The sequence below is a fragment of the Ornithorhynchus anatinus genome, chromosome 10, assembly GCF_004115215.2.
Source record: "Ornithorhynchus anatinus isolate Pmale09 chromosome 10, mOrnAna1.pri.v4, whole genome shotgun sequence".
NCBI lineage: Eukaryota > Metazoa > Chordata > Mammalia > Monotremata > Ornithorhynchidae > Ornithorhynchus > Ornithorhynchus anatinus.
In genome coordinates this window covers 12,780,629-12,808,616 of record NC_041737.1, presented here as the reverse complement: position 1 = coordinate 12,808,616, position 27,988 = coordinate 12,780,629, and the positions used below count along the sequence as shown (strand labels likewise).

The following is a 27,988-nucleotide window of genomic DNA, read 5'->3' as shown; positions in this document are numbered from 1 at the left end:
TTAAATATTTATAAGTAGTTCAGTAATGCCTAACCTTTCAGTCTTTTTCCTTGTATTTGATGGAGTTATTGAGGGTAATCTTATACTTTTTCCTCTTGACCAATAAAGAGGAATATACAATCTCAAAAAAAATTCCACTTTAAGACATTTTAATCATTTCATTTTGTTCCACTTCATTGTTTTGCATAAATATATGCAGATACACAGTTTTCCTTATATTTTATTATCTGCAGATTATTTCAGACCAGATCATATATTCCTCTTTCTGATGAAAGAATAATTTTCCAGTTCCTCTAATGTATCTTTAGGCATTTCAGTAGACAACAAGATTTCCCTTGTGCAAACTGCATAAGATTTCTACTTTAATCGTGTGGAAATAAAATCCATGGAGCAATATGAACTAGAACTAAAACTAGGAATATGAAGAGTTTCAGGCAGGGAATGATTCTGATAACTTTGTATTTCTTTTGAAGGTAGAAGATATTCCGAGCCGGCCTTTGTCTCAGTGCTTATCCACAATCATTTCTCCCGTATTTGCAGAGGTAAGAATATGACTTCTAAGGGGTAATATGTTAAGGCGCAGTCTGCTTGGGCATGGATGAAACCGAAATAGACTATTCCAAAGCCATAAATCCCTTGATTTGTTAGAAATGCTACCAGTCCTTCTGACACTTATCACTGTCTTTTCTGTGGGGGCTGATAGCGTCTGAAATACAAAAACAGTTTTGTGCATAGTATTTCAGAATGTTATTCTCATTCTTACTTTTCCGGTGCTTCAGTGCTTTTTGATGTGGCAATGTTAGGAGGTGTTATAATTTCCATGCTAGCTCCGAGTAGATTGTACCGCGAATAGACCACAAAGGTCCTGTGAGGGATTTATAAATCCCTTTGACCTCTATAATTTATCCTTCAGCTATATTTTTTATTTATTTTTCAATGGTATTTAAGCACTTTGTACAAGGCACTGTACTAAGCACTGGGGTAGATTCAAGATAATCAGGTGGTTCCCCATTTTACAGATGAAAATATTCTCAGATTACACATACCTAATTAGTCAGAGCCCCAGTAAAACAAGGCAAGACAACTCATTCTGTGGTCAGCAGTCCTCTCTCCTGTCTTTGGCTGATTGTGTGATGTCAGCTTCCTGTTCCTCAATAGACCTCACCCCTGTTTCAAAGTTAGTGATGCATTGTCCGCTAAGGGCTTTGAAGTCTTTCGGATTAATTAACCTTATTATTGGAAGTTGTTTGGAAATTGAAGTGGGTGGTGGCAGAAAACCTGGGGGCCAGTAAGTGTGCCCCATTTTTCCTGTCGCCAGATTATTAGGCCATTCGAAAAGTTGAGAATTAGTTGTTTAACTCCCCATGTATAAAGAATTCTAGTTCAGCACAGTTCTATGACATGGAAGATTGCATTTTCACAAAACCCCATGCTAAGGAAAACTCACACTGCAGTGTTCATGGTCTGTGATGCTGCCCTTGCACATCACCATTTCTTCCAGCACTGTATCCCACTGATCAAAATAGGCTTGCACTGTCACGTGGTTGTTCCCTATTCTCTAACTGCATCAATTCATAGTGAAAGCACATTATGGCAGGACTGCTTGCATTAATTTCATCTACAGGGAGCACCTTTCTCTTCCCAAACTCCAAATTGCTTTTTTGCCCATTCTCATGGACCAGGAATCAGGGCTGCAGTTCCAATCAATCAGTCGATCAATGACATTTATTGAGTGCCTACTGTGTGCATAGAACTGTTTTAAGCACTTGGGAGAGGACAATACAGTTGGTAGAAATGATCCCAGTCCTCGAGGAGTATACAGAGATTGGTAGCAACCTATTATGGGTCTCCCTTTGGATCTCTGTGAAGTACTTACTCTTTGCCAGGCACTGTCCTGAGCACTGGGATAGACGCAAGATGATCAAATTGAACACAGTCTGTCCCACATGGGCTACCAGTTTAATCCCCATTTTACAGATGAGGTAACAGATCAGAGAAGGTACATGATTTGCCTAAGATCACATAGACAAGTGGCAGAGCCAGGATTAGAACCCAGGTCCTCTGACTCCTAGGCCCATGCTGGTTCCACCAGGTCATGTTGCTTCTCAGTTTTTCAGAAGGCTGAATTCACAGATTTCCCCAATGTAAAAAAAAACAAAAAAACCCCCACACACATACAAAACAAAAATGCAGGGCTTAACAACTCATTAACAGGCTAGGTCCTATAATTTTTTAATGTTATTCATTAAGCAAGTACTGTATAGAGAAGCATCATGGCTCAGTGGAAAGAGCCCGGGCTTAGGAGTCCGAGGACAGGGGTTCGAATTCTGACTCTGCCACTTGTCAGCTTTGTGACTGTGGGCAAGACACTTAACTTCTCTGTGCCTCAGTTACCTCATCTGTAAAATGGGGATTGACTGTGAGCCTCACGTGGGACAACCTGATTACCCTGTTTCTACCCCCAGTGCTTAGAACAGTGCTCTGCACATAGTAAGCGCTTAACAAATACCAACATTATTTATTATTCCAGGCACTTTTGAAAAGCTGGGATAGATACAAGGTAATCAGGTTGGGGTACAGTCCATGTCCCACATAGATCTCATAGTCTTTGTCCCCATTTTACAGATGAGGTAACTGAAGCAAAGAGAAGTTCAGTGACATACCCAAGGTCACAGCTGACAAAAGCCAGGATTATTCATTCAGTGGTATTTATTGAGTGTTTACTATGTGCAGATCACTGTACTAAGTGCCTGGGAGAGTAAAATACAACAATAAACAGATTAGAACCAGTTAGATACAGCTGCATAATTATGGTTGGCTCTTCTTGCTGCTTTAGAGAAAATGGTGGTCATTGTGGCCAGAAAGATCAAATCTACAGAAAAACTGTAGGAGTGAGAGAGAGTAACCTCTCTCTACACTTCAACGTAGAATATCAGTGCCATCTAGGTGGTAAACCTGTCATTGCTGGGATCCAACCAGCATCATGCTGGGATTGAAATAGGGAGAACACAATGACCTTAATGAAGGATTTTTACCTTTCTGCATAAGCTTTACCCACACTCTTTAAATGTTTTGTAGTTAGCTTTACTTCAAACCAAAATAAGTTCTAGACTGGCAAAGTGCCTCCAAGCTTAGAGTTTTTTTTATGCCACTTGGGATTTCATAGTCCAGCAAAATCTAAGACCTGTCTAGTTCTGGGCTGTTGGTTTAATGACATGAGAGGTTTTTGCACTTGCATTTGAATCCATCAATCGATCTTTTGTATTTGAGTGCTTACTATGTGCAGAGCACTATACTAAGCACCTGGGAGAGTACAATATAACATTGAACTGCTGTGGTCCCGAGTACCAAATGAGAGCAGTTAGTCAACCAAGTCTGTTGTTCAGAATTTCCTTTGGTCCTCAGGTGGCAACATTTATTCTCAGATTTTCAGGAGTCTCAGGTGGTAATGATTTCTGTAAGATGGAGTAAAGGCCATAGCTGCTTAGTTCAGTAAAGAATCCTGCCTACTGGAACTGAACAAGTATTATTATTGTAATTAGTATTATCGGCATGCAAACTAAAGTTGGCTTCAGAATGAAGGAGGCTTCTCACAGTATATAGAATATACTTGGACTAACAAAAATATGTGTTAATATTGAAATGTAGATTAAAGATCAGTTATCTCATGGGGTTGTTGTTTCTTTGCTTTCCTGTGACATGTGAGAAATGCCACATACACCTTTGGACTGTAAGCTTGTTGGGGGTAGGGAACGTCTCTACCAACTCTGTTGTATTGTAATCTCCCAGGCACTTAGTTCGGTATTCTGTGCACAGTAAATTTGCAATACATATCACTGTTTGATATATATAGATACACCAGGGGACTGAATCTGCAAGAGCCAAGGCTTAAGCCTGGTTGCCAAAATTACACAAATGTGACCTGGGACTGGATGTTAACAGTATCAACAATAACAATATCAGACTCAATAGCAACCTGATGCTGGGGTATTTTGGACTGCAGTTCAGCTTGAAAAGGTTGATAAGAATCTGAGTCCAAGAAGAGAGAGGTTTTTTGTGGGGTTTTTTTGCATGAAACTGTGAACTCATGCTCCTTCCTCCTTGGTCCCAGCAACACACTTGATGGACAGTGGCTGCCTGAGGTGACTGAGGTTCTCTGTCCCCCTTTCCTCAGCTATACCCCCACTCCCCCACTCATCGAATGAGAGAGGGATCAAGGAACAGGGCTGATATGCTGGCATCAGGGTTGTGTCAGACTAGGTGAGAGGACGAGCAATCCTTAGCGCCAAAGGCTTTAGTCTGGTCTGTGAAGTAGTTCTTCTTTTTATGGTATTTGTGAAGTGCTTACCCTGTGCCGGGAACTGTACTAAGCACTGGGGTAGATACAAGTTAATCAGGTTGGATACAGTATCCCACATGGGGCTCACAGTCTTAGAACCCTGATTTTTCAGATGAGGTAACTGAGGGAGGAAGAAGTTGAGTGATTTACCCAAGGTCACACAGCAGACAAGTGGCAGAGCCAGGATTGGAACCCTAATGTTCTAAGTAAAGTCTCCTTAAATGCATACTTTGCTCCTGTAGACACAGCCAATGCTTTTTAGAGTAGCAGTTTAATGCAAAAAAGTGGGCCCAGACTGTGGGATTGAACAGCTGCCTCTTGTAGAGTTCCTCTGGAAGCTCATGAAGCCGCAATCAATCAGTGATATTTATTGAACACTTACTGTGTGCAGGAAACTGTTCAAAGTGTTTGAGAAAATACTGGTCACAAGGAGCTTTCAGTCTACTGGGGGAGACAGACATTAAAGTAAATTATAGATAGGCAACCCAAGAGAGAGTGGGAAGTTGATGTGGGAAGAGTGGGAAGGCTTCCTGGAGGAGGTGATTTTAGTAGGGCATCTTCATTGGTGGTCTGTTGGATAAAAAGGAGGAGGGGGAGTGTGAGCAAGGGGTCGATGGTGAGAGCGACATGTTTGAGGCAGAGGAGGTTGGTCAGTGTTGGAGGTGTAAAGTGTGTGGGCTGGGTTGTTGTGGGAGAGAAGTGAGGAGAGGTAGGAGGGAGAGAGAGATGATTGAGTGCTGTAAAACCGCGTGCAGGTTTGGGATGGGTGATGGCTAGCAGTCAGCCGTGTTTATATCCACAGGACTGTTTGTTGGTCAGATTAGGAGATTAGGAGTAACTGTCAGAGAAATTATTAGAAGGGGAGGTCTGTTTGCAATTACAAACCTCGCTGTGTACCAGAGAGCCCCTCTGGAACTCCAGGGAAAGCTAATCAAATCACTTCTGAGAAGCACTGACTTTTGATTTTAGAGGAAGGTATTAGCAGGAAAGAGAACTCAGTGATTGGTTGGAACTGAAGTTTTTTTTGCCATACACACTGCTAATTTAATTAGTACATGTATCGGTGGACCACTCCACCCTTGTTAACTCCTTCTCAAAGGAACAATAAGCTTAAAATGTACCTTTAAGAGGACATCTTTGCCAATTAGAAGAATTTTTCAGCTGGTAAGTGACTGGATATATTTTTCTACTATATTGTGTTTATATGTGGGGAAATGAGCCCATAAGTTAAATTGGCCCAGTGAGATGTAGTGAATTGGTAGTTGAGTTGAAATGATAGCCTGGGCGCGGATTTATGTCCAAGTTCCTAATCAAGCCCAATTTGGTGGGGATGGTAGAAAGTTTCAGTAAAAGGTTAAAAACAAAACAATCATGGAAACTCACTTGGCAGTTGTTTTTGGCTACCATCTATGCCTTTTGGCAGGAAGTCTTATGGTCTAAAAAAATTTTACTACTACAAGCTGTCTTGCAAGAAACATACTGGGACCCCATTCTATAGGGGAAGCAGCATGACCTAGTGGATAGAGTACTGGCTTGGAAGTCAGAAGGACCTGGGTTCTAATCCTGGCTACACCACTTGTCTGCTCTGTGACAACCTTGGGCAAGTCACGTAACTTCTCTCTGCCGCGGTTACCTCTTCTGTAAAATAGGGATGAAGACTGTGAGACCCATGTGGGACAGGGACTGTGTCCAACCTGATTAGCTTGTATCTACCCAGTGCTTGGAACAGTGCTTGACACATAATAAGTGCTTAACAAATATATTCATTATTATTATTAGAGCATCTTTCTGAAGTGCCAGAAGCATTAAAGGAGATGCTGTACAAGGCCTTCCCGTTTCTACAGTCTAACAGTTGATCAAACGTACATTTTAAATTATCCATAAAACCTTTGAAAATCACTGGAGAAATGGAACAAGAGCATGTTCATTGTCAACCTATGTTTGCCAGTTTATGACTAATGTCTTTTTTCTTCTTTCTTTTTATATTAGTTGAAAGAGAAGAGTCAGGCGTATGGTGGTAACCCAGAGTCCATAGATGATCTGAGAAGCGCTATTTATGTAGCAGAGGAGGCATGTCCAGGGATCTCAGATGCCATGGTAGCCCATCTTGTACAGAGGCTTCAAAGGTAAGGACCTGTAACTTTGCAGCGAGACTTACTCTGCCTCACACAAGCCAACAAGTCAAGGAAATGGGTTTGTTTTTTATCTTGAAAGGGTTTTTCCTCTTAAGATCCTTTTTCATCCTGGGAAAAGAAAAATTTCCAAATGGAATAGAATAGAGTTTGAAACTGGGATTTCTGTCTGTTTTCTAAAGTAGACCACCAAGCCACTTAGAAATGGGTGCAGTTCAATTTTCTAAATCGAGGGTTGGAAATCTGGAATATTTGATTGTATCAGAGAAGCAGCATGTCCTAGTGGAAAGAGCATGGGCCTGAGGCTCAGAAGGACCTTCTGGGTTTTAATTCTGGTTCTGCTACTTGTCTGCTATGTGACCTTGGGTGCTTCAGTTACCTCCTCTGAAAAATGGGGATTAAGACTGTGACCCTTATGTGGGACAGGGACTATATCAGACCTGATTTGTTTGTATCTATCCCAGTGCTCAGTACAGTGCCTGGCACATAGGACGTGCCTAACAAATATTATTATTAACTGTATTTTAGACCTTCTGGCCATAAAAATATGTTGTCTCCTTTTACAGTGTAGAAACTTGCGCATATATAAACAAATTAACTAAAAATTTCTCATAATTATTGGAAAAATAGTTCCTTTTATCCAATGGCAATATTATGGGTAGATTACAAATCAATTATGGCTTCCTGAAATAAAGGCAGGTATGCTTTTTGGCTTACTAAATTGTATCAAAAATCATAGTTTCTTTATCATTCTGCTCATTTCCCTAGTTTCTAAATCATCCCAAAACTTCCAGGAGCAACCATCCCTCAGTAGGAGCTCTTGATGCAGTCATCACCAGGACCACAGGTTTCGGTGACTTAGTAGTAGTCAGTCAATGGTATTTATTGATGCTTACTGTGTGCAGAGCACTGTATTTAGCACTTGGGAGTATACAATACAGCAGAGTTAGTAGGCACATTCCCCACCCTCAAGGAGATTACAGTCTAGATGGGGCGATGCAGACAATACAAATGAATAAATTGAACCTGTGTACATAAATGCTGTGGGGCTGAGGTAGGGGTGAATAGCAAGTGCTGTAAGGAGACAGGTCCTAGTGCATAGGTGACACAGAGGGATGAGGGGAAATCGTGGAAAGAGGGCTTAATCGTGGAAGGCCTCTTGGAGGAGATATGATTTTAATAAGGCTTAGGAGGTGGGGAGAGTAGTGGCCTGTCTTATGGATGGGGAGAGGGTTCTAGGTCAAAGGGAGAATGTGTAAGGGGTTGGCAGTAAGACAGATGAGACTGCAGTAACAGTGAGTAAGTTGGCGTTAGGTGTATGAAGTGTGCCGGCTGGGTTGTAGTAGTAAGAAATCAGCAAGGTAAAGGTGCAAGCAGATCAAGTTCTTTAAAGTCAATGGTAAGGAGTTTCTTGTTGATGGGTAACTACTGGTGGTTCTTGAGGAGTGGGAAATCATGGGCTGAATAGTTTTGTAGAACAATGGTCCAGGTGGCAGTGTGAAGCAAGGACTGGAGTGGGGAGAAACAGGAGGCAGAGAGGTCAGCAAGGAGTCAAGGTGAGAGAATACAAATGCTTGGATTAGAAGAGTAGCAGTTTGGATGGAGAGGAAAGGGCAAATTTTAGCAGTGCTGTGAAGGTAGAAGTGACAGGATTTGGTGACAGATTGATCTTGTAGGTTGAATGAGAGGGATGAGTTGTGATAAGGCCAGAGTTAAAGGCTTGCTAGACAAGAAGATAGTGTTGTGGTCTTCAGTGATGGGAAAGACAGGGTTGAGAACAGGGTGTATTTTTGTGTTGGACATGTTCAATTTGAGGTGTCGACAGGACATCCAGGTAGAGCTGTCCTGAAGGAAGGAGGAAATGTGAGACTACATAGGAGGAGAGAGGTCAGGGCTGACATGGTAAATTTGGGAATCATTATTAGTAATAGTAATAATGGTTTTTATTAATACTTACCGTGTACTAAGTGCTGTACTAAGTGCTGGGAAAAAAATACACTCTGGTGAAAACAGAGGGGGAAGCAGTTTCCTATGTCTCTTCCCTATTGGTGAACAGACAGCTTGAAGAGTAAATCCGTCCAGGTGCATAAAGTCTGGGAACATTCCTACTGTTGACCCTATCAGATGGAATTGCCAATATATCTGAAATGAAATAATAGCAATTGCCCTGCAGATTAGCCTGAGAACTTTTACCATCTAATGATAAAAATTATTTTTGGTGGTCCACATTTTTTAATTCAGATTTTCCAGGCCCAATGTCCTCTAAACTGCTTACTTTCCCAGTTGCCTTAGCAAAGTTAAGTATTTTGATGCCCAAATACCTTTAGAAGATGGACTCATTCTTAAAAGTGTAGAAAATGAGCTTCGATCCAATTTTAGTAGTCTCTGCAAGTTCCCTTCCCCTTTTTAATCTCTGGAGCAGTGTTCTCTTCAAAATGTTTCTCATTGTTTGCTTCAAGTTACTCAGTGGAAACCCTTATCCTGCCTCCACAGGCCTTGACTGATAAAGCTTATTGAGTTTGGATTCCCTCCCCTTCTGTGTGTTTAGTTCAGATATTCGTTATCACCAAGCAGACTTTCCTGAACATTTCTTCCCCTCGCCATTCTTGCTTTCACAGTTTTCCGCGAACATCCAAGGGGGTCCAGAATTCTTAGGAAGGCCTGGGAGAAGCCGGTCCCTCCCCTCTCGCACGCTCCACCACCTCCAATAGCCCACTCTTAGCTTGAGCCGACCCCCCAGCTTCTACCCCAACCAAACGGCTCTCAGCCTCATTCTTCCACTCTCCTCCTCCATAGCCGAATTACTAGAGAGCGGGGAAGGAATGGAGCCTGTTTGTGACTCGGATGTGGCAGTGGGAACGAGCAGAGGAAGCAACAATGTGGTTTGACACCTTCCAGGGTTGAAACGGATGGGAAAGGAGAGTGGGCCAATAGGTGATGAAGCTAAGAGGAGGTCGGAGATTCCTGGATCGATTGCTCTTCCCCAGGCCCAGCAGACAACCGCTCCCGCCCCCCTTCTGTCTCTTCTACTTTCCATCTATAGCATTTTCTTTAGCTGGTGCGTGGCTGAGACTTATTTTTGAGGGAATAGTTTTAATGACTTCAGAGTAGCTCGGAAAACCTCAAACTTTCCCATTGATAAAACAAAGCTGTCCTAGACTGTGAGCTCATTGTGGACTGGGAATGTGACTTGTTATTGTTCTCTTTTAGTCTCCCAACTGCTTAGTACATTGCTATGCACACAGTAAGTGCTCAATAAATATGATTGAATCAATGAGCAATTTCTGGAAAAAAAAAATGGCCACTGTTTGTGTTTCTCCCTGCAGGTATTCTCTGAGTGGAGGAGACACGTCAACCCACTGAAATTTGGGTTTTAGTTTTGTTTTTCCCTATCCATCCTGTTTTAAGAAATAAGTCCATGAGGCCGTGCTGGGACGACACTGAAGAGGTGTGTGAGGCCTGGGCCTCTCCGATGGCCAGCGAACAGGCCGCTCCCAGGGTCAGTGTGACCCGGAACTCACGGCAGCAGGAGGTCGTCGCGGACTGGACGGGGCTTTCCGCTCCACGAGGCCACAGCTTTATTTTAGAATTTAGCATTTTTAATTTTAACTAGAGTGCACCTATTCAAGGGAGATGTGTTTTACAGAACAAATTCCCCAAACCCCAGCAGCACCCCCAAAATCCAAAATGTATATGAGTTGTGCTAAGGTGACTGGAGATGTTAAGGACCTCAGGAATCTTGCTTTAAGTTTGAGAAATCCTCTCGGAGGTGGAAAACTGCTCTGTTTGGTTTGTGTACATATTTGTACATAGTGTCCTTTTTACTGAAACCCTTTCTGCGTAAGGAATCAGTGCAACCAAAATGGTCAAGTGCTTCTGTGGCTAATGGTAGTGGAGTGCATACATGACCAGCCATAAATGAGTTCATGCGTTGCCGTGGAGTTATGTGACAGGTGACTTAGAATTTATTTTGTATTTGCAGGGTTTATTAGACATTGAATGATGCTCTCTTATGGAAAAAAGATTTGTACCTTGACAGATGAAAAATTTCCCTTGGATGCCCAATGGCTTTTTGTACTTATATTAGCCCTCTTTCTCTCGTCCCCACCCCACCCCAATTATGGTACTAAGTCATTTGTAGTGTTAAAATGTTAATACATCCTGCCCTGTGATGCTTTAAATTATTATTTTAAGACTTTCTGTACTAGTCAGGATTCTAACTTGTTCTAAATTGTGCCATTGCCAACCTGAACCCGAGGAGGATGTTTCTAATTTTAGTGTTGTGTCATGCCCAATCTTGTAGTAGAAATCGTCATTTGAGACAATCTCTCCTCCAGTCACATACAAATACCCAAGTTACCGTAACTCTTTGCAACAGGATTTAGGCAAAGTCGAAGATATCCTAGAAAAGAATATTCTTTGTGTGCTCAGGGCATGTGTTTTTGGCAGTGAAACTATCCAAAAGACTTCTAACTTTGGTGTTTAAAATTTGGATATTCCTTTAGGTAAGTTTCCCAGACAACCTCTCACAGTCCAGAAAAAGCAATTGTTCAATGCTGAAGTATATGTAACACATACTGGGTGATGGAATACTATTGGCCAAGGATTTCTGGTATCTTAGATTTTATTTTATTTTTTTAATGGTTGCACAGAGGGTTAGCAAAGCCCAACTTGCTGAGGGCAGCAATCAAGATTTCTGAATCTTCTGGGGGATAGTTTAGCTATTGAAATTCATTACTTCAAGTGGGGGGTGGGGGGGTGTCTTATGTTATTAATGCTACATAATTGTCCTGTTTTGATGTCAAATGTCTCATTACCGGTCCAACTGCTGTCTGAACCAGAAAACCAATATTGCCTGGAAATGGGGACGGAAGAGGAGTATGTCTGAGCCAAGTAGTTTTCAAGTGGATGGGAATCATTGAAACAAATGGCGAGGTTTGCTTTTAACAACTCAAACTGTGATTTTTATTAGAAATAAAACTCGCTTGACCAATGAGCTCCTTGTTTGAGGTAAATATTTGTTTGGGAGTCATGAAACCCAACTTAATTGTTGACTATTGCTGTGTACTCTTTGTTTATCCACCATTAGAACAAAAGAATCATTTCACTCTGTGCTCCTCGATGAGAACATGAAATAATCATTCGTGTCTAAAGTAATTAATCTCACAATGGCATCTCTGTTGCTACTCTAACTACTCCTTTAAAATGTAAGTGGGCAGCATTCTTAAGATATAATGGCTCTTCAGGTTTATAGACAGGTGAGGACCTTTGCCATATTTTTGAAGTAGACAGCAACAGATCATCAAAAACCTGGAATTGCTGGAGCAGTTTCACCAATTGGCCAGTTTGGGGGAATCGGTTTGAAATGGACTTTTTATATCAACTTATAGCTGATGGTAGACCTCAGTTATATTTGTAGCTGGATAGATGTAATCTCTTTGCTGATGAAGAAAACAGTTGTCAGTCAGAAATGTTACATTCCTCTGGCCCTCCTTCCAGGTGAGGCTGCCTGGGAAAAGGCAGAATTTGAAGAAACTGGGAAGGGAATATATCTGGTATATTGTACTCACAAGCACTTGCCTAGCACAGTGCTTGGTACAGGGTAGATACTCAAATATTATTGAATGGATGACTTATTAAGCATAGGCACTGGATGAGGGACAGTACAGATCCCTGAAAAAAAATCATTTTTTGTAAATTGCACGTATGTGGTTGGGGTGTGTGTGTGTTTTGGGGGGCGGGGGAGGCTAACCAGGGCCAGTGGTAATGTTCTGTGGCAGCAACTCAAGGGGTGGATAAAGGTGCTGCATTTTTACAGCCTTGTAATACAGCCTTGGCACCTAATGTTGCAGGCCTCCGACCTGTAGGAGGAAGAAACTTACAGCAGTGAAAGGTGAGAGCCAGCTTGGGTTCTCCAGGGGACCTCCAATCAGTCTGTGTAAAGCTGTACCTGGCAGAAGTAATTTCATTTTTTTCCTTCTAAACATAAAAATTCCAAGCTTATACTTTAGCTGTTAAGAGGTGATTGTTGGAGTGTCTAGCTCTCTCCCACTAGCCTTTGGCTAATGGTCATTTTGTTGGGGAGCGAGAGTGGCTTTTCTTGGCAGGAAAGTGGCTCTTGATGCAAATTAAAATGTATAACTCAAGACAAGGATAATTGGGTTAGACGTGGTCTTGTGGCGTAGGGTTAAGAATGACTTACTTCCTCAAAGGCCAAATTGCACCAAACTAGCATGTATCCACCTTCACTGGTCACGTGTTTGTAAGATGTTCATCTTCTTGCTCCATGGAGTCATGTGAATCCCATACCCTGCCCCCTCCCCCAACCTCATGTGAAATCCACATCTTACCAGCCCTTTCCCTCCCCAGCTGCGAGGAGGCAAAGAATATGTGTTTCAAGCCTGAAAACTGCAGTCTGTTCCGTTGTGGTGTGAGGTATTTTATTCCCTTTTGTGGTTAGCAGTACTTAAAACCGTTTTGTACATGTAAGGCGGCAAGTGATTAACAAGTCTTACTTACTATGAAAAGAGCAGTTTCCATATTCTTCAAAGCCAGTCTCAGCCCCATACAGTCTTTGTTCCTGAAAAAGGATCTTTCTTAGGAGGGTCACTGGTGTTGGGGTGGTGGGGAGAAGAGGGTGGGATGAGTCTGCTCCTATGCACTTTTGTATGGCCTTAAACAGAGAGGACTAACTCCATGGAAGGAGCCTGCTTTGTGGGGTCAGGGGAGTAAGTGGCAGGTTCCAATGGGCAGGAAGATCTCGGGGCCGCCCTGCCTGTGTTGATTTGTACCTGATCCCCTGGGGTGGCTTAACAGAGTCCCCGTGATATTGAGTACTACGGTTCTTCTCCGGGACCAGGGGAATAATTTGTATAGAGAGACAGTCACGATATATACTACTAGAGAACGCGCAGTGGGAAACAAACAGGTGCACTAGGATATAGGTAAGTAGGTATAATAGTGATAGCCTGGGGGAGGGGGGAGATCAAGGGGATAAGTACCACCACTTGCTCATGTATCTGCATCCACTTTTAGCCAACAAGAGACATTCTTCATTAATGGAACGTGTCACAAATGGCCAGGGCTAATGACATACAAGGTTTTCTTCCATGCTTGTGAAACAAAGAGCAAAACACCACAGTGTAATATATCTTCCCAATGTGTACACCATTCACAGTACATTAATAGCCCAAATCATATTGCACTGGACTTTTGTTTCATTTTTTTTCTTAAAAAAAAGAATAAAAACAAACAGCTTGCAAATAATTCACTCTTCAAGACCAGCAGGCAGACAATTTGGTCAGCTTGGTTTAAGAAGTGTCAGAGACGTAGCTCCCACTATCCCAAAGTGAGATATTATTTGTGTGCTACAACTGCTTATTCATGTAACAATAGAAAATTAGTAGGAATTCTGAGATTAATAAAGTAGAAAGATTGAAAAACGAAATCTGAAAACGACCTCATCTGCTGTCAGACTGCTTCTGCTGTGTACATATTCTACACTGAAAAATCCGTATTATTTAAAAATGGAACAGTCGACAACTCAGTTTTTTTTGTTTTGTTTTTTTGTTTTTTTTAGAAGAAAAGCAATAGCACCCTCCCGGCCCTACACCCTGGTAGGTTCATTTCTATTGATCTGACAAATAATATTTGTACTGCTTTAAAGGTGCAATCTTGGAGGAAGGGAACTGTCACCTGGCATTTTGGCACGCTATTCAGGACTTTTTTTTAATACTGGCACAAGCTAAAAAACAGCACACGGAGAATGACAAACGAATATGCCGGCCATGAGGTGCTGCTGGGATGAGACATCAAGAGCTGAAAATTGAGGTTAAAAACAGTTCGGCTGAGAAGACGTGAGTTGCTGCAAAACCACATTTTTGTTTTCGGTGGGTTAATTTGAGTGTGGATGCTTCGGTCGTTAGGGAGGAAGATTCAGATGTCCTGCAGCAAAGCAGCAACTGCTGGAAAATCACCCTAGGTGTTCAGCCATCAGTACACGTGAGACTCCTTGTGACTTAAAATGCGGGTGCGGGAGGCCGAGGTGGTAGCACTCCGGATCACCTCCATCCACCTGTGGGGAGAGAGGGACTGCCCGTGATGCCGATAACCTTTAAGTGATGGAACGGACGGTGTATCTCTTTGACTCCGTCCTCCCAGTTTTCACCCTAAATCATTTGGTGTCTGAGGCCCAGTTAGTGTAGCCCTATATACTGTGTCTGGAATCCCCACAGTAGAGAGCTCTTAAGATTTGCCCCCTCACCCATGGAGGTAGGTTAGCTCAGACCTATTGCCACGGACCTAGACTGTCCTGGAGGCTTTAAACATTGCAAATGCACGGTACCTCCTGACTCTGTTCTTTTACCCTTTTTGCCTCCAAAAAATATTTGGGGGCTTGGGCCAAGGCAGACCCCTGTGAAATCTTGGGGCAGGGAGAAAAACTAGAGTCAGAATCCAGCTTTGTTTGCAATAGCCCCTCATTAACATGCACCTAAACGCTGAATTCACAGCCAGAGCTGGGAGAAAAAATGCAGAAGGGAAAGCCAAGTAACATGAGACCTTAATCCAGAATTGAAGGTGTTATTATAAAGGTTAAAATAATGGATGTGCACTTTCCTTGGATGAAACAAAGATTTGGAAGGTAGGTCCCACTGGCAAGATTTTCCAAACAACTCTCCCACATTAGAGTGACTTCCTCTCTAAAACCGGGTTTCCATTTTGATTAGATTTTTTCTCACTGAAGTGCTGTATCATGTCATCTCTGAATATTCATCTCTAACACCACCTATAGCTGAAGCACAGGTCAGCTGAAGACACACAGCCTGTAGGAGGTTAAACCCTGCTAAGAGAACCCGACTGCTTGGTGTTTGAGATACCCCAGTACTGAGAAAAGACTTTTGTTCTGCCAAATTTCTTCCTCTAGAAAGACAACATACCTTTCAAACGTGTATTCGCTTTCAGCCCTGAAGTAGTACACGTGCGACTTGAAATGCAGCTTGAACACGTAATCTTTGTGAATGTTCTCAGATTCCGAGGGAATGGTGAGCGAGTATCCTAACAAAGGCAGGCTGGCTAGAGGATGATTGTCCTGGAAAGAATGCATGGAAATGCTTTCAAATGCTGGACAATGGGAGCATCTCACTGTAGACACCAGCTTGGGCCAGAGTGCCCAGGCATGGGCGCTCCCTGGCTGGGATTCCCAGATCTCATGAGCCCAGGTGCCAGAGGATGGAGCTTGCAGAAACAGTGTGGACTAGTGGATGGAGCAGGGGCCTGGGTTCTAATCTCAGCTCTGCCACTTATCTGTTGTGTGACCTTGGGAAAGTCACTTAATTTCTCTGGGCCTCAGTTAGCTCACCTGTAAAATGGGAATTGAGACTGAGCGCCTTATGTGGGCCTTGGACTGTGTCCAACCTGATTACCTTGTATCTACCTCAGTGCTTAGAACAGGGCCTGATACACAGGAAGTGCTTAAATACCATCAAAAAAGAGTATGTGGGATGTGGGGGATCTGTTACCCTTGACCTTCCCCTACTTGTCCCGCCTCGCGTCAGGCTTCAGGCAAAAATGTAAAATGACATTTCTCGGTCCCAGAAATGCCACTGGAGTCCAGGTGAGCCCCAGGACTAGGCCAGAACCAGTAAGTTTTGGGGTGTGACTGTTACCCACCATGAGCAAGGCACTGAAGCCCTTACATTTGACTGCTTCCGAGGGTTCATGATCAGGCTTGATTTCCTCATTACTTCCAAACCAGGCCAGCTGGCTGAGGATCCCACCAGCCCCACGCTGGGGCCTGGCCCCGGCCAGCCTCCCCGTCACAGTCTCGCTCCCCGGACTCACACTTCCCTACGTCTTTCAGACCCTGCTCGCAGGATGGCTGTTCTGCCATTTGTGGGAGGTAAAGTTTACCTGGTGTGTTTTGTAGAAGAACAGACAGAAGTTGGTAAACACGACCCACAGCTTCTGCCACCCGTTGCTGTTTTTGAATTTCCTTAGCAAGTTTCCCGATAGTTGATTCTGAAATGGAGAAATGGCCAGTGAGAGAAGAACAAGAGGAGGGCCCGCACCACACCAACAGGGCAAGTGAGCCGAAAGCAGCCCTGTTCTGGTTAAAGACTGTAAGCACCTTCTAATCTCTAAGCTCGTCTGGAAGCTTTTTTGGGGCAGGGAATGGGTCTGTTTATTGTTATAATGTACTCTCCTAAGTGCTTAATACAGTGCTGTGCACACGAGAAGCGCTCAAATAAGACTGAGTAAACAAAAGCTGCATCCCCTAACCTCACTTTGTTTTCCCTTTTCTCCATGATGGAGGAAGTTGCCTCCGCTGAGGTCTCCGGTGACTTCCCTGGGAGCACTTTTGTGAGGATTAGCAGGTCTGTCTCCTATATTTTGGCTTAGTAGAAAAAATGGGTCAGCTGTTGACCAGTTCTAGATGCAGAAATCCTCAGTTGAACTGGAGGGTCTGTGTGACATAATTATTCACCTTCAATCAGAGCTCAGCCCAGCCCCCCTTTGTAAAGGAGAGCATAAGCGTTTATTATCTTTGTTATTCTTATTATTTAGTTCAGAGGGAAGCCCAACTACTCAGTTAAGACCATGGCTGTCTACTGCCATCTAGTGAAACGAGCCAGAGACCACAGCTGCCGCTCAGCGTGGGATCCTGTGGGTTGTACATGTAGGGCCGAAAATCAGTCGATCGTATTTATTGAGTTCTCACAGTATGCAGAACACTGTACTAAGTGCTTGGGGGTGTATAATATAACAACAAACACGTCCCGAGCCCCTCATGGGGGAAGCTTCTGGCTTCCGACAGGCCCTGTGGGTCCACGCCTACTGACAACAGAGGACCTGGATTCTACTCACAGCTCTGCTATTTGTCTCCTGGGTGATCTTGGACCAGTCACTTCACTTCTCTGTGCCTCAGTTTCATTATCTGTAAAGTGAAAATTAAATCCTACCCATGCTTATTTAGACTGTGAGCCCCATGTGACACAGGGATTTTTTTTCAATCTCCTTATCTTGTAACTACTGCGGCACTTAGCACAGGGTTTGCCACAGAGCAAGCACTTCCCAAATACCGTAAAACTTACTATGTGCCAAACACTGCGCTAAACTCTGAGATAATAATAATGATGATACCGTTTGTTAAGTACTTACTATGTGCCAGGCACTGTAATAATAATAATGTATTTGTTAAGCACTTTCTACGTGCCAAGCACTGTTCTAAGCACTGGGGTGGATACAAGGTAGCCAGGTTGTCCCACGTGGGGGTCACGGTCTTAATTCCCATTTTATAGATGAGGTAACCGAGGCACAGAGAAATTAAACAGTTTGCCCAAGGTCAGAGTGACAAGAGGTGGAGCCAGGATTAAAATCCCCGTCCTCTGACTCCCAAGCCCTTGCTCTTATCCACTAAGCCATGTTGCTTCTCTACTGTACTAAGCGCCTGGGTGGATACAAATAGAGTTGGCCACAGTCCCTGTCCCATGCAGGCCAAGGTAATCAAATCAGATAGACTCCATCCCACAAGAGGCTCATCATCTAAGAAAGAGGAAGAGCAGGCATTTTAATCCCCATTTTATAGATGAGGTAACTGAGGCATGAAGAAATGAAATGACTTGGCCAAAGTCATAAAGCAGATAGAGGTGGAGTCGGCATTAGAACCCAGGTCCTTTGACTCCCAGACCCGTGCTTTATCCACTAGGCCATGCTGCTTCCCTGTAATATTGCTTACTATATCTAGCCTGTTGCTATTAGAGGCAGGACACAAAAATCTTCAAAGTCCTACAAAATATAAGCTTTCCCTTCAAATTTAAATGAAGAACTCTAGTAGGGGAGCAAATGCCTCCAAGATAAGCTTCCAGAGCATTTCAAATGTTTCATCAAATCATTCACACCAAGGACAGTGGCCAAATGTATTTGGCCATTTGCCTGATTTTGAGTTCCAGGCACGGAACCGGGCTAGGCGGGGGCAAAGTCACTTAAAAGGGGAAGGGGAGGGGACCAAGGGGGAGAAAAGTATGAAGAAGGAGTAGGGTAGATGGGGGACTCAACAGTGAACATGGAAAGAGTCCAGAGTAAAGTCAAAAGACAGGGCTGCACCTACCCATTCCAGCGACAGTGTCCGCAGACCTTTCCAAAGCCAACATACATCATGCTCACTGTGCTTAGTGACAGCACAAATTTCTTAACGATGGTCTTGTGGATTTAAATTTGGCCCCTCCTCCCTTGGCCCTACAGATTGGCTCGCAAATACATGGGGACAGTGCTCGACTGTTCACAGATCAGAAAAACTCTGCTCCCGCCAGGCCCTGGTGGGAAATTCCCATCACGTTCCTCTTTGAGGCTCACAGATGTGGCCCAAAGCAAGAAAAGTCACGGTCCACTGCCGTGGCCAGGGAATTGCAGGGAACTGTGAGGCTCCCAGCTCGGTGAAGAAGCCAAAATCGGACAGAGTCAGGGCCTACGGTATGCACTGTCGTCGGAGAGGTGCAGGCAGGCCTATGGACCGTTTACTGCTTTATCTTACTCTCCCAAGCACTTAGTACAGCGCTCTGCACAAAGAACTCAATAAAACAACTGAATTGAATGAAAGTTAGTGTGGCTTTGGGGCCGATACCTCCACCGCAATGCTAAAGTCGATCATCGAGACGCTGGTATTGCGGTGCCAGCAGACGTGGACCATGGTGTTGCCCCGGTGAGGAGACTGCCTCTCGAGTGAGGTGCGCGAAGCACTGAGATCGTCCTCAGACTCCTGGTCGACCATGCCTTCATCGGGAGACTCTGTGAAATGAGGGAGAAAAGCTGGTCGATCTCTGTACGTACACGGCCCTTTCCCTGGCGAAGCTAGGGGCTAGGAGGGATGAGGAGGAAGAAGCCCATTCAACACAGAGGGATCCTAACCTCGGACCTCTTTCTGCACTATAAGCTTCTTGTCCAATACAAGTCTGTTATACTGTACTCTCCCAAGCATTCTGTCCAGTGCTCTGCAAACAATAAGCGCAAAGCAAATACGATGGATTAAGGTGAGCCTGTATCACTTGACACAGAGAGGAAAGCTGACCTAGCTTCCTCTTCTCCAGCAAATTTTTCCTAATCCTAAAGTGCTCCTGTCCAGGACTCCAGCTTTCCATTCAGGGTAGTCCATTAAAGCTTTCACTCTGGCTCTGGATCCATACTCTAGACTGTAAGCTCATTATGGGCAGGAGATGTTTTATTGTACTCTCCCAAGCACTTACTATGAATCTCTGCACACAATAAGCGCTCAGTAAATATGATTGACCCGTGCCCAATAAATGTGATTGACTGACCCACCTTGAGTTTCCTCTCTCTAGCTCTCAGTCTATCATGTCACGAGAAACAACGTAGAATCTCAAGCCTCACTTCAGGGGATAGAGATGGTCTTCCAAAAGGCAGACCTCGGCTCTCCTCATCTTCAAGGCCCCTCTGCAATCACATCTCCTCCAGGAGGCCTTCCCTGATAAATCTCCCACCTCCCCACCCTATTCTCCTCCTCACTACCACTTCAGTATCACCTAAGAACTTGGATACTCACCCCTGACCCCCAGAGCACTTATGGTATATATCTTTGCCTCCATTTGTTTCCCCATATGTAGTTTATTTTAGTTCCTTTCTTTCCCACTAAACTAAGATCCTTTTAGGCAGGGATCATGCCTACTAATTCTATATCAATGAATCAGTGGTAGTTATTGAGCACTTACTATGTGCAGAGCACTGGTTGTACTAAGCGCTTGGGAGAGTACAATACAACTTTAAACAGACATTTCCGGCTCACAACAAGCATACATATATAAATAAATTACAGATATGTATGTATGTGCTGTGGGGTTGGGAAGGAGGATGAATAAAGAAGCGCTCTGGGAGAGTGCAATACAACAGAATCAGCAGACATGTTCCCTGGCCTCATTGAGCTTACAGACATTAATATGAGTACATTAGTAATTCATAATATAAGATTTCACTCTCTCAAACCCTTAGTACGGGGCTCTGTACAAAGTAGGAACTCTATAAATAGTATTGATTGGTGAATTCCTTGAAAAACAGTAACTTTCACTCTAAAGTAGATTAAGGATGCCAGTTCCAACCAGATGATTGCACTGAAATCAAATGTTCAAAACTTTTCCTCCCACTGACGATCTGGACCAACAGGCTAGCAGAGAGCACTGGGTGTGATCCGGCCACAGCGCACGGTACTCACTATTGTCAGGTGGACTACTGGCTAGAACCTCAGGCGAAGGACCACTGCTTTTCTCCGCCAGGTCAATTGCCATCTGTATATCCTCAATCCACTTGTCCATCTCCATCTGGGAACTGGAGACGGAGATTTCTGTTTCTAGCAGACTGTCACACGCAAGACTGAAAAGAATAGCAGGTAGGCTACCGTACTTTACCTTGCGGCTACGATGATGGACTGGCGTTGACCTCGGAGGGTGAGACAATGAGGAACGCCCCACTCCTCTTCACTTTCTTCTACCTAAGAGATACAAATGTGCAACGCCATTACCAGCCAGGGGTGACGAAGGATTCCACCACAATAATGAAAAAACAAATAAAACAAAATCAACCAATACCAAGAGTAGTCCTTCTGTTCTCAAGGCTGAAATCTTAAGAGTTTTGCCCAATAGAATCATAATAATAACTGTGGTATTTGTTAAGCGCTTACAATGTGCCAGGCACTGTTCTAAGCACTGGGGTAGGTACAGGATAATAGGGTTGCACAAGTCCCTGTCCCACGTGGGGCTCACATTCTTAATCCCCATTTTACTGGAGCGGTAACAGGCACAGAGAAGTTAAGTGACTTGCCCAAGGTCACACAGCAGACAAGTGGCAGAGCCGGGACTAGAACCCAAGTCCTTCCCTCACAGAACCCCGACCCCTGGTCTACTCCACCATGAATGGGATTCAAACTGGTAAGGGACCGGACTAACTCGCTCCCAGCCCACAGCACCTTCCCCGGCCCCGTGGTCACCCCCGCCCCCGCCGGGTACTCACCGTCATGCCGAAGAGGGGGAGTTGACCGTGGACTTTGAACTGATTCGACGCAGTCAGTCCTCTGCTTGTATACAGCAAAACATCATTAAACTAAAATCACAAGGCAGAACATGGTTTAGACTGCAAGAATTCCACTTGTTTATAGACCCATAGCTTAAAGAAAGGTTCTGAAGAGACCCGCCACTCACCCTCAGATCATAAACACATTGTACATTTAAACACAGATTTTCACCTCGCTAACATTATCAAATCCCAACAGCAGCATCTGCCCCTTCTACCACAACTTTACCATTTGGGGCTTGACTAAGCTGGCCCATTATTTTAGCTGAAAGCCAAGACACCAAACTTCTCACCTTCCCCTTTCCCTCTCCAAGACTCTGAGTGGGAGAACAGCAAAACGAGGGATTGAAGCTCTTGAGCATTCTGAGAATCTATACTATATATCCCAGAATGATCTGGGGCCAAAACTGAGCATGGACAGAGCACACTTCAGCCCAGGCATGAAAACCCAAGTATGTAAAGTGAATGAGAGTGTCTGGGGCTGGGTTGCGGGGAGTAGTACAAGATAAGTAGATGAGTTGACAGTCTGGCCAAGTTAGCACCAATCCCAAGGCTTTGGCTTTGTTTTATTTTCTATAATTATCTGTAACAAGGCCCAGGCATGACCTGGCCAAACTGGCCTACTGGGCGGCCCATGCTTTACCATCCTGCTTAACCGACAGTTCCCCGCCAATGACTCGACACCATTTAACTCCTCAATAGTAACGGGCAATTCATCACTTACCAAAAAGAACATTCGCTGCTGCAGCCCTTTCCCTGAGAGCTTACTCAAGCTGCCCAACCGAATGAACTCCTGCAGGAAAACAGAAAGAAACTGGAAGGTCAGGCACTCCTCTGAGAAACTGCTGCTTCCTAAACCTCCCTAAACCTCTAAAAGATCTGGAACCTCCCAGATTCTGACTCAGCTCTGGCCCTGCTGGCGGTGGGGGTCGGGGTGGGGATAAGGAGGGAGGGGCTTTCTTTACCCAGAGATGTGGGGTGGAAAATGCTCTGAATCCTTCAGGGGAAAGATCCATATGAATCTATCAGTTATTACCATTTTATAATGGATCAGCTCTCTTGGTCTAAGCTGTGACAGAGACAAGAAGCTTTAAACAATTTCCTCCCTTGTATTCTAAAACCAATGGAGCCTTAGGGCAAGTTCAATTTAATCGAATTTATTGAGCCCTTACCGTGAGCAAGTTGAGAGGCAAGGGGTGGGGATTTAGAATTTCTAACTTCTGCAATCTACGCCCCCTTCAGACCGACTCTTTGGGTGTCCTTGGGGAAGGGACAGTCGTGCAGACTCCATTTCTCCCACTCTAAAAGTGGGGCTGTCCTGGTTGCCTCTAATGAACTCAGCTCAGTTTAAATGGCAACGTGAAAACTTCTAGGAGATGATTTTGAGATTTCAGAATAAAAGAATAAGAGGCAAAATGTAAACCCAAACCCTCCCCACTACTATTTTCAGAAACAGTGCTCAAAGAAAAACATTTTTGATATGACATCCAAAGTCACCCACAGCCACCTGCCTAAGAGTTTAAAACAGCCTAGGAGCCCAACAGTGTTTTAACACCATCCACGCAGACACCCCAAATACACAGCACAGATACATGATGTGCCTTAAGTCTAGATGATCGCAGGTTGGACAGGGATGACTGTATTATATTAAACATAAGAAAGACTGAGCTAAGAGGAGGTATTCTTTCCAGCTATTGGAACCTACAATTCCCTTCTCTGCAGCCCTTCTGTGCAGAAGATGATTACAGTTCTCCTGAAACAGGCGCTTCAGATCACCAATGCAACTCTAGAATGTGGAGGCTCTCACTCCTGGAATATCAGCAATGAGGTCAGCTGGATCAAAATTACCCTTCACTAAACCCCAGGGGAGGGAGGTCTGGAGCAGAACAAATGGAGTCTTCTATGGGTTTTGATCATAATGGTTCCAGTTTAATAGGAATATTTCTGGCATAGAAAGGAAGGAGAAGACTATCACTTTTTAATGGTGTTTGTTATGTGCTTACTATGAGCCAGGTGCTGTAAGTGCTGGGGTAGATACAAGGTATTAAGGTTGGACATAGTCCCTGTTCCACGAAGAGCTCACAGTCTTAATCTCCAGTTTTATAGAGGAGGTAACTGAGGAACAAAGTGACTTGCCCATGGTCACACAGCAAGCAACTGGCAGAGGTGGGATTAGAACCCAGGTCCACTGACTCCCAGGCCCGTGCTCTTTCCACTAGGCCACACCATTCCTTTGTATCTCAGAATGGAGTGAAATTGCCAAACCTTGTTTAAAGCATAAATACACGGCAACCACTGTTCCCTGGTTCATAAAACTTCGGCAAGTATTTTTATACTCTATTTCCCCTAGCCTTAATCTATTTTAATGCCTGTTTCCCTCTGTGGACTGTAGCCTCCTTGCAGGCAGGAATCATGTTTCCTAATCCTGTTATAGTGTACTTTCCCAAGAGTTTAGCACAGTGCTCTACACACAGTAAGTGCACAATAAATACCATTGATTGACTGATTTCCAGGGGAGGAAATGAGCTATGTCAAGAGAGTTCCATCTGATAGGGAAAGAGGTGGTGCCTGGACCTCTCAAGTAGGCTGAACAACAACAACAAAAAGATTATTTACTATTTCAGGTCAACTCAACACCATGACTGGAAAAACAACTCAGGCACAGGCTTGCTGAAACCAGGGGATGGGGCACCAAACCACGGTCCCATGAGAGCAGGCAGCCTGCTGATTGCCCAACTGGCTGCAGCAACCTTTGGAAACAGCTTGGGAGATTTGGCAGCCCTATTTTGGATCTCACTGTTCACCCCAGATGTGGAGAGGGGGGCTGGCAAACATCCTAAATTGCCTGCCTCCCCCAACCCAGATAGATGAGTTCACCAGAGAACCAGGAATGATGAGCCTCAGCCTGGCATGCAAAAAACAAACCCCACCAGACACAGAGAACAAATGGGTCAGAGAACATCAGGGCACTATGTAACAAGAACAGCAGGGAGAGTGGGCCTCTGGCAGTGGACTCCTCGGCACGGAACAAAATGAGAAATCCTGATGAGGGTTAACTCAAAGAAACAGTTGCTGGAAAAGGCTTTTTTCTAGAGAGGTCTTCCCTCCTCTGCATGAAGGCTGGCAGGCAGGGGTGGAGGACAGCTTTCTATGCCCTCATCTGTCACCCTTAAGTCCAGATATTCCTTCAGAGAAGAGTGGGGAAAGCATGGAATCTCACTTTCTCTTAAACTCCTTTCCCATTAGAGGGCAGCAATGCTCTACTCCTGCACCTTAATCTACCAGGAAGCCAACTACCTGGGTCCAAGGCTCAATCCCAGTGGCTGAACCTGGAACCATTTTTTTTTCCTTTTTTAAATATACTCATTAAGCACTTACTGTGTGCCAAGCATTGTACTAAGCGTAGGAGTGGATACACGATCAGGACAGACACAGTCCCTGTCCCACACGGGGTTCACAGTCTAATCTGAAGGGAGAAGGATTTACTGCCCATTTTATAGATGAGGTAACTGAGGCACAGAAAAGTTAAGTGATTTGCCCAAGATCCCGCAGCAGGCAAGTGACTCCCTGGCCTATCACTAGGCCACGCTGCTCCCTTCGAATGACTTCTGATTAAGCTGAGCTATGACAGAGCTCCTTGAAGGCAGAAGACGTGTCTACGAGACGTGTGTCCTCTCCCATGCACTTAAGACAGTTCTCTGCACACAGGAAGTGTTCAATAAATACAATCGATTGATTACAACACGTTTAAGGGTCCGGCCCCTGCAAAATCTGAATTGCAAGTGGAGCATGTTCCCTCACGATGTGGGTAAATGGGTCCTATTTTTGGACCTCAGCTTTTTCACCAGTAAAATAGGAATAAGTTACCTTAGAACGTGAGCCCCATGTAGACAGGGACTGTGTCCAATCTGATTATCCTGCATCCATCCCAGAGTTTGGCATAAGGCTTTACTCCCTAGTAATTTCTTCATAAGTACCATAATTTATCCAAACTTAATTTTAGGAGACAGGTTGTGGTATGGAAAGCAACTTAGTATAACAGTAGGTGGCAAGGCCTACGATAATGCTCTCGCCTTTCAAATCCTGACACACCTATTTACAAACCTCTATCATCCAGGCCATGAGTTAATCCAGCTCTACAGAGTCCACTCAATCACCCAAGAACTCTACTGGTGAGAAGGTGACAGTCCCGGATTTGAGTTGAAACAACACATGAATCATCTGTCAGCTGGATACAAATGAACTTTGTGCTTGGCTGTCTGAGAGAGGATAATCAGGACCTCATCCTAATTAAGCGGGATATACTAAATCTGCATATTGACTCAAGAGAATGGTAGAAGTCCAAAATGCAAAAAAAAAACACTGGCAAAAGGAATATTCTTGCTAGCAAGAGTGCTAACTTTTCATTCTGAAAACAGCAGGCAGGGGGTGAACTTGGTTTGGGCATGGGGAAGGTGAAGAAAGCAGGGAAAGGGGAGAAGGGAGAGGGATAAGGAGAGAGAGAGAGAGGGAAAGAGAGGAAGTGAGAGAGGGGAATAGGGAGAGAGGGTGAAAGGGAGAGGGAAGGAGAGAGAGAAGGGGAAAGAGGGAGACATAGGGAGGGAGAAAGAGAGAGGGAGGGAGCGAGTGAGCGCTATGCAGTGACGGGGGGAAAAGAGGAGAGGAGACAAAAAAGGAGCCAGAGAGGGAAAGAAAGTTAGTGGGGAGAGAATAAGTGAGAAGGAAGGTAAGGAGGGATAGGAGGGGGAAAAAAAAGTGGGGAGGGGAGAGGAAGATCAAGGTATTCCCTGCCACCACTGTCATTTATCTCATCCTCTCTGGGCTGTGGGGCCCGGTGAGGGTCAGCGCCCAATCCTGCCAGACTGACCCCTGCCTGGTGCCCACCCGGTCTGTTCTGCTACCAGCCAATGCTTCCCTCAGGGCAGCAATGGAGACCCAGCCTGGAGCTGCAACTGCGCAGCATCTCCTATGCTCTGACTCCGACCTCGTCCCCAGAGAGTCCCCCCCAAGGCTGCCTGGGCAGTCCGGCCAAAGGGAGTGCTCGGGTTGGCCAGCAACTCGTCTTCCCGGGGCCAACCCTGAAGCCCCAGTAAGTCAAGAAAAGCAGCAGGACCTTCTTTCCTTTCCCCTGGCTCCTGCCAGCAGGGATTGGTCCTTGGACTTTTCTGGCACCACAGAGGGGCTGGGCTGGATCCAGCTGCCTGCACTGTCCAAAAAACTTCAGGGGCAAAACTTTGCCACCTCTACGTTGGCTCCCTTTGCCACTGGGGAGCTGGTGCTTGTTGGCAAGTGTCCCCAAAGTGGGCTTGAATGTGGCAAATGCTTCCCGTGTGCAAATTTAGCAAGTAAAGGGAGCTGGGAGCCAAACATTTTCACACAGTCCCTCCTGAGCTATGGAAATCCACCATGGTCTAAGCCTCAACAAACATATCCTCTCCTGTGACTGTTAAACTCTTCTATCCACCTAAGACGTTTCCAGCCTAGGAATTGGAGTGAACAGCAGAGCTCGCTTCCAGCCTAGGAAGTGGAGTGAACAGCAGAGCTCGCTGAGATAAGCAGACTCTCTGGAGCCAAGGGCTCAAGTCCAGAGCAGTCAGTCACACAAATTCACCGCCTCCGTTTCACAGATAAGAACGAGCTTTCTTCACCAAATGCGAATGCCCAAAAAATACACCCGGTAATCATCTCAATTCCCTTGAAGAGGCTCAGGATTAAGGAGCTACCAAACATCTCCAAATTATCTTCCATTCTTGGCTAATCTTCTGCTACTGAAGACGATTGCGATCCACGTAGATTAGAGTGGGATTTCTGACAGGCTTGGCCAAACCGAGGGCACGAATGGCACCTTGGGCATCTGGACAGAGCTTTTAGTGGACTGACTGTATAGGGCATTAGCCTCTCTGCAGGGTGAAAGCATACCCATTCCTCACTTTAACCAAGAGGAATTCTGGAATTGGAAAGGACGGGTGTCTGGAGCATCGATTCCGCCTTACACTGAATGTAATTCCGAAGTAAAACCCAACTAGGTGAGGATGACGGGTTACAGTGGAAGCAAGAGAAAACTCGCAATGCCTGAGAACAGGGCGAGGGCAGAAATGTTGTCCTTATGCCTCAACCACCAGTGGTGCAAAGCCTGGCTCCTTCACGGTTTCTGCCGGAACTGGGTGCCACAAAGAGAAACCCAGAATATTAGGTACTGTACTATATTGGGTACTGTACTATCTTCTATTGTAATAAACACAATCGACTGACTGACCAAGAGCTTACTACAGTGCTCTGAACAGAGTAAGCATTCAATAAACACTATTAATTGATTGATTAGATGAAAGTTTTTTTTTCCATTCTCTTGCCAAGGTTTTCCAGTGCAGCCAAACATTGAATATTCATCACATTTCCCCCCAAATCTCTTGAAATTTTTATGATCAGAGAGAGCAAACAAATTCAG

The 27,988-nt window shown here is 44.6% G+C and overlaps 2 protein-coding genes across 5 annotated transcripts in view; one reads left to right on the top strand and one right to left on the bottom strand.

The window, feature by feature from the left end:
• Positions 1-11,467, top strand: part of STK24 (serine/threonine kinase 24) — a 58,872-nt gene extending 47,405 nt beyond the window's left edge. For both annotated transcript variants that reach the window (XM_007671862.2, XM_007671866.3), the window contains 3 exons: positions 474-542; positions 6,329-6,465; positions 9,798-11,467. In XM_007671862.2, coding sequence (XP_007670052.1) covers positions 474-542; positions 6,329-6,465; positions 9,798-9,834 — 243 coding nt within the window. In that variant the 3' untranslated portion in view covers positions 9,835-11,467. The remainder of the gene's footprint in view (positions 1-473; positions 543-6,328; positions 6,466-9,797) is intronic.
• A 1,427-nt stretch (positions 11,468-12,894) lies between these two features.
• The window catches only part of FARP1 (FERM, ARH/RhoGEF and pleckstrin domain protein 1), a 240,275-nt gene continuing 225,181 nt past the window's right edge, over positions 12,895-27,988 (bottom strand). For all 3 annotated transcript variants that reach the window (XM_029073300.2, XM_029073298.2, XM_029073299.2), the window contains exons 20-27: positions 22,268-22,336; positions 21,484-21,573; positions 20,883-20,965; positions 20,690-20,802; positions 19,091-19,254; positions 16,381-16,488; positions 15,408-15,559; positions 12,895-14,545 (exon numbers count right to left, since the gene is read on the bottom strand). In XM_029073300.2, the coding sequence (XP_028929133.1) occupies positions 14,464-14,545; positions 15,408-15,559; positions 16,381-16,488; positions 19,091-19,254; positions 20,690-20,802; positions 20,883-20,965; positions 21,484-21,573; positions 22,268-22,336 (861 nt within the window). In that variant the 3' untranslated portion in view covers positions 12,895-14,463. The remainder of the gene's footprint in view (positions 14,546-15,407; positions 15,560-16,380; positions 16,489-19,090; positions 19,255-20,689; positions 20,803-20,882; positions 20,966-21,483; positions 21,574-22,267; positions 22,337-27,988) is intronic.